The following is a 6,679-nucleotide window of genomic DNA, read 5'->3' as shown; positions in this document are numbered from 1 at the left end:
TATTCTCAAAATACTAGAATATTACACAACTTGTTATGATCAATTTATGAGAGAGTGTCATTTTGCAATGTGTTTTATAAATGGAGGTGGTATAAACTAAAGATAAGTTACCAAGTTAGAAGGTCTGTCATTGCTTCTAAAAGTATAACAACAGTCTCAAGCCTCTTATCTAATTTGGATTGCCATTTTGTTGGTCTTCATTTTCATTTTTTTTTGAATTTTTGAATTTTGAGTATTACCTTTATTCACCTTCTCTTATGGTTAAGTTGTTAAAACTTTGATATATTAAGAGCATAACATATTTGGTACTCCCTTGTTGTGAAGGAGAGTTTTGTGCAATTTACCCTTTTTTTTAATTAATTAAGATTGAGATTGCTTTGCCCATTTTAACTCAAATGTCTTAATTGGATCGACACTAATACTGAAAACTTATTTTTTTCGAATTACTCGTCCTGACCCAAACACCAATTCATTCACTTTAGCTCAACTTTATTTCTCAACCTTACAACACCATCTTTTGCTCCTGAATCATTATCAATAACCTTCACTTTGAATAGGCATGTGTCATATAGACTAAGGTAGTGTTTGAAATGATTAAGATAAGATTAGAAAATATTTTAAGATTTTTATTAAACTATTAGTTAAATTTTTTGTAATGCACTGGAAGACACATACGTATTTTTTTCTTATCTAGAAGGACCAATATAAATTTATTTAGAAGAGATGAAAGATAACTTTATTTAGAAAAATTCAAATAAGAAATCACGTGACTTCTTTTTCAATAGTCACTAAATAAATTTAATAAATACAATAAAAAATATTTTTATCTTAAATATTTTTTATATTTCACCTTTTTAGATCTATATTTTGATTAACAAACAATATCTAAGAAAAATAACAATTACTACTATATGTCCTTTGATTAGTTGATTTTATTAATTTTTAAGACTCAAGCTTATTTTCAGTATTTTATCTTTTGATGACTGGTTTTAACTTTTTAAAAAATATATATTTTTAAATCCAAAAATGGCATGCTCATTTTAGCATTACAAATGATAGCAATCAAATTTTAATAATTTGAAATTTGGATGTTGTTATATAAATATAAATATGCTTGAATTAATTAAAATATAAAAAATAACTGAATTTACAACTAGTTATTAATAGTTTTATGCGCCGTCATTAATGTGAAAAGCAAAAGCTAGGGGTTGCTCTGTTGTAAAAAATAATTTGAGTTATTACTTTATTAGAAAATACCTAATTTTTTAACTTTATAATATGATTTGAAATATATATTTTTGGATGGCTTTAAAAAACCAGCACTTGGGTTTGTCAATGGAATCCAACCATTAATGGTAAAGTCGATCAATTATCACTATTTTTTTTCTTTATTATTATTTTTTTTTTTTGGTCTCTTTCTTTGATCTCATGGTAGTCGATGATGGCTAGATTTAAGCCAACCATCATCCATCTTCTATTCTTTTTATTATTTTTGTTTAAAAAAAAATCAATAACAATTAATTATCATTAACAAAATGGTTAAACCCCACTAATGTCGGGTTGACAGCAATTGACCACCGCATGATATTTTTTATTTTTTTTATAATTTGGAAAAAGAAAAAAAAAAGTAAAACGGTAATTTTATCTTGCTTTAGCGGAGAAAGTTGTCTCAATAATTTAGTAAAATGGAGGGAACGTTCCGGAATTTTGGCTAAAACGAAGAGGCAAGTGTAATTAACAAAAATAATACATCGTTGCACAGGGCTGGGTATCTTAGTGTCGGTTTTTTTTTTTTTTTTTTTCTCTAAAAGAAAATACGTCAGAATCAGATCGCCACTGGAGCAGAGCAGTGTAGCCGACTCCCAGCCCCAGCGATCCAAATTGAAGCTCTCACAATCGAATTCCTTCCTGATTGGATCCAATCTCAAACCCTAGATTTCCAGCGATCGGAGAACAGAACCCCTGCAATTTGGAGTAAGCACACAGATACGAGTGAGTGTAGCCATTGTTGGAAACCAATGTCGTTTCTCCATCAACGGCCGATCCAAAACATTCCCTCAGGCTCTCTCCCGAATTCCCCTCGCACTCCCACCAATTACCAGAAAGCCACCACCATCATCTTCACCCGCACCGGCTTCCTGGCCCTCCTCTCCCTGCTCGTCCTTTTGGGCGTCTTCGCGCCGTGGATCCCCCAGCCTCAGGGCCTCTTCACCGGCTCCCGCTCCGCCGTCTCGCGGTGGCGGGACTACAGCCTGGCGGAGGCCGCAGCCTTTGCGGCCAAGAACGGGACAGTCATAATGTGCGCCGTGAGCGAACCCTACTTGCCGTTTCTGAATAATTGGCTGATCAGCGTTGCGCGGCAAAGGCATCAGGAGAAGGTGCTTGTGATCGCCGAGGACTACGCCACGCTTTACAAGGTCAATGAGCGGTGGCCTGGCCACGCCGTCCTCGTCCCGCCGGCGCCTGAAGCTCAGGTTGCCCACAAATTTGGATCTCAGGTACATTGTTTATGGGCTTTATTTTATATTTTTCAAGTTAACTTATGACAACAACTGTAAATTTGTTTATTTCTTTTAAACCTTACGAGTACCTTGCCTAAACCTAGTACATTCAGAAGTTCAGAGTTGCAATTCAAAAAAAAAAAAAAGATTCAGTAGTGCATGAATTTCAAATTAACACTTCCTAAATTGGAAATCTTTTGATATCCGTAATGAAATGATTATACTCAGCAGACGGATCTTTTACAAGAATATGAAAAATATTTTGTCTAATCCGAAATGAAATTACTATATACGACATGGTTGCTGACATGAAAAGTCTCACACTGTCTCAAAATGATAGAATTCGATTTCTAGCAATGTAATTTTGGAGAAGGATGGTGTCTTGAGGATGCTATCTTTTGTTAGACAATATTGTATCTCCTTTCTTGCATGGTTTATTGATAACACTATGGGATCATATTTAGCCTTGATCATGTCATGGATTCATGTCTTGGCCTCGGCAGCCTTCCATACCAAAATGAAATGTCTAAAGATTTTCTGGTAGAATGAGCCTGTATTTTAACTAATATTTTTTGCCCATGTTCTACTAACTTAATTTAAGAAGCCTCTCATAATAACCTTGGTTAGTTTTCTCTTTCAGGGATTCTTCAATTTTACATCTAGAAGGCCACGCCACCTCCTGCAAATATTAGAACTTGGATATAATGTTATGTACAACGATGTTGACATGGTCTGGTTAGCAGACCCATTTCCTTATTTGCAAGGGAAGCATGATGTCTACTTCACTGATGATATGGCTGCAGTAAGTATGCTTACTTTTCTATAAGTATTTATAAATTATTAATACATCTTACTAATGGATTATGGATTATACTGCACTAAAAATGCTATTAAAAGATATAGGTCTTTATACTCAAGGTTGACCTGGTAGTAAGAGGCTATAGTGACATCCCCTACAACTAAGTTTCAAACCCCTTTGCAGAGGGCCCACAAATAGATTTTTGTGCTCTGGCCTTGTACGCATGGTTTGGTGGCTATTCCACATGCAATGAGTATGCCTAGTGCAAATAGCTTAAGGTTGCATTTGGATAGGGTCATTTGACCATATCATTTGGAATTTGGAATTTGAAATTCTAAATTCATTGTTTGGACTTTGGATATTCTTTTGTTGAAACTTGAAAGCATTTGTATTCGGGTCCAAATTCCCTTTAGATTTAGATCCTATAAATAGAAGATTTTAAAATGACACCTATATAGGTGCCATTTCAATTGATAAAATTTGAAATTCCAATTTTCAAATGACGTCATTTGAAATCCCTCTATTCAACCACGCCCTAAAATGGAGGGGTGGGGAAGATATAGGTCCATAGTGAAGCCTATGAACTACGCAAGGGAATATTGGAACTTTTATTTTCTTTTAACACAATTTATAACTGGATGTGAATAATGATTTGAGCTTATAGAAGATTAGTTTGTTTTAAATTAAATAGCTTGGATGCAATGCCTTGCCCCATTCCATTCACCAGTGCACTTGTGTTATTAATCAGTTAAACTGCTACTATCTTTTTCAATGCTATGGGTGAATTAATTACTGGTATTTTGGCCACCTGGAACAAGCAGGTGAAACCTTTGAACCATTCACACAATTTGCCGCCTCCAGGGAAAAAGGGTCGGACTTACATATGCAGTTGCATGATTTACTTGCGCCCAACCAATGGTGCAAAACTAGTTATGAAGAAATGGATTGAAGAGCTCCAAGCTCAGCCATGGTCTAAAGCTAAAAAGTCAAATGATCAGCCTGCTTTTAACTGGGCACTAAACAAAACGGCAGGACAGGTATCTATCACTACCATGTAATTCTATTGCTTGTATAGACTATAAACTATTTAATTTAACAGTCGTATATATGAAATTTGGTTACCTTAATGATATTGTTAAAAGCAACTTTTCAAAATGCCTACAAGAATTGCCCATTGACTGCAGTCTGCAATCATGAAAACTAGGTTTGGAATTGATACATGGAAGCTCAATATCAAGGTTTATTTATTAAAAAGAATGTTATAGATTCTATATGGCAGCATTGTTTTAGATATATGCCCCATTTATTTAGCAAACTTAGACAATTATGCGTACCGCATCAGAAGATGATGCAAGATTAATCCAAGTAGCCTCCATTTGCTAGCATCACAAGATAAGTTGGGCCTCCTCCCTCATGTTGTGGTGGAATCCTTCATTTCATGGCAATCAAGTGACTGTAAAATCTGTTTGCTGATTTTAGACCAGGCACCAGCTAACTAGAGGGTTGAGGTACTATCCATGGATAATTTTCCGACAATTATTTGTAGACTGCTCCTTGTTCTTCATCAGCTTTTTCTTGTCCTTGATCCTCCTTTCAAAATTTGAAACCATCTAGAAAAGAAATTACAGGACAAAACCCAGACAAAAGTTCTTCCCACACTAAAACTGTTGGTCACATCAGTCATTCCACACACTATCTTTTGTCAAACAAAAAGGCTCAATGCAGCACGTTTTTTCAAAAAAAAAAAAAAATGGTGTAACCGGAAATGCATTTATCCTTGGAAAGGTGGTTTATGCATGCAAAACATAAACCACCTTTATGCATTTGCTGTTTATGCTTTCCATTAACAATAACCCAAATGTGTAAGGCCAGTTTATGTTTCCAAAAGCATAAGACACATTTGCTGTTAATGCTTCAAAGGATAAACTGCATTTGCAGTTATGCCATTTAAAAAAAACAATACTTGCTGCATTTTTGACAAAAGCTGCTGTGTGGAATGAGTGATGTAACCCAAGAGGTTCTATGGGGAATAAGTTGTGTAAAATTTATTAGTAAATAGTTTTAAACTTTGTAAAAACTCGCTATATTTGTTCTCATATTACATGTGCAGATGTCTTCTTTAAACTTTCTAGGTCGAGAAAGTGGTTGAGGAATGAGGAGCTAAAGTGCATTTGACTGAAATTGCAGGGAGTACCTTTTCAGTTCCAAAAGTGGTGGCATGGATTTTCTTTTTTCTTCTCGGCTTGTTAATGTCAAAAAAAGAATAAAGAAGAGGATTTTTTGTTTTATTTATGTGTTGCTAAATAGGACTTAGTTATGGTGCTTTACTGCACTTCAATTCCAAGTGTATCTTTTCCATGATAGCAGAAATTTTTAGAATGAGCTATAGTCTGGTGCTTTGCTTTCTATACATGTTTCCTATTCAATATATATATACATACATATATATATTGAAGTTTCCTATTTACGTTTAGTTCTTGCTGCAAAATTCATCCTATGCTTGTCTGTAACTCTTTTTCTTGTCACATATTGTTCCATGCATGGGTGGCAATATGTTCTTAATTGAACTGGCATCAAATCCTCCTGATAAGCTTTCAAAAGCATACCTTAGGATTCAATAACCATATTGATGAATCAGAAAATAAAGCAGGCTTTTCTGATGTTTGGTTTTATTGAATTTGTGTAGCAATAGGATTATATTATCTTTCAAAAGTAGTTGCTCATATATTTGTTGTTCATTGTTGTTGTAGGTGGATCTGTATCTACTCCCGCAGGCAGCATTTCCAACCGGAGGATTATACTTCAAAAACCAGACATGGGTGCAGGAGACAAAGGGAATGCATGTTATCATCCACAATAACTATATAACGGGTTTTGATAAGAAAATAAAGCGTTTCCGAGACTACAGTCTCTGGCTGGTGGACGGCGATCACTCAAAGGAGTCGCCCCTTGGTAGATCAGATTAGATTACATCATGGTAGCAGCAAGTGAAAGTGGGAGGGCGCCTTTTGGAACCGTTGATGATCTGAAGCAGCATTGAATATTTTTGCCTCGCGATCCAGAAGAGGGCTCATTTGTGCCCGGCAGGCTGGCAGGTTTTGGATAAACGGGGAGGAGTTAAGTTGAAGCATTCAGTGGCAGTTGAGATAAAGACTCTCCATTTGGTCATTTTACAGCTCATTCTTTAACCTCTGACCAATTTGTTTCTTACAGCATTTATAGTCTTTGCTTGTGCAACAATTTTGTTAATCTTTGTTTCTTTCAACCACTTCACTTGTACCTTAAAGAGTATTCAATTCCCTTCTGTATAGCAGCTACTGGGGTCTGGGCTTTCTTTCTTCTGCATTTTACTTTAATTTAGATCAGATATTTATGGCAA

The 6,679-nt window shown here is 35.3% G+C and overlaps 1 protein-coding gene across 2 annotated transcripts; it reads left to right on the top strand.

Moving 5' to 3' along the window:
* Positions 1-1,815: 1,815 nt before the first annotated feature.
* On the top strand, positions 1,816-6,679 carry LOC127801017 (UDP-D-xylose:L-fucose alpha-1,3-D-xylosyltransferase MGP4). 2 transcript variants are annotated; one of them, XM_052335780.1, is made up of 4 exons: positions 1,816-2,498; positions 3,142-3,303; positions 4,122-4,337; positions 6,051-6,679. In XM_052335780.1, exons 1-4 carry the CDS (start codon positions 2,019-2,021, stop codon positions 6,264-6,266), a joined length of 1,074 nt encoding a protein of 357 aa, XP_052191740.1. In that variant the 5' UTR covers positions 1,816-2,018; the 3' UTR covers positions 6,267-6,679. The 2 variants fall into 2 exon arrangements, with proteins under 2 accessions (XP_052191740.1, XP_052191741.1); XM_052335781.1 differs by lacking the exon at positions 6,051-6,679 and adding an exon at positions 5,411-6,044.

Source organism: Diospyros lotus, chromosome 5, assembly GCF_014633365.1.
Source record: "Diospyros lotus cultivar Yz01 chromosome 5, ASM1463336v1, whole genome shotgun sequence".
Classification (NCBI taxonomy): Eukaryota; Viridiplantae; Streptophyta; class Magnoliopsida; order Ericales; family Ebenaceae; genus Diospyros; species Diospyros lotus.
Note: the sequence above shows the minus strand (reverse complement) of the source record. Positions and strands in the feature narration are given on the sequence as shown.

Coding starts and splice junctions, on each gene's coding strand:
- LOC127801017 (XM_052335780.1), top strand. CDS start 2,019: ATGTCGTTTCTCCATCAACGGCCGATCCAAAACATTCCCTCAGGCTCT. Junction 2,499..3,141: donor CCCACAAATTTGGATCTCAG/GTACATTGTTTA, acceptor TTTCTCTTTCAG/GGATTCTTCAATTTTACATC. Junction 4,338..6,050: donor TAAACAAAACGGCAGGACAG/GTATCTATCACT, acceptor TTGTTGTTGTAG/GTGGATCTGTATCTACTCCC.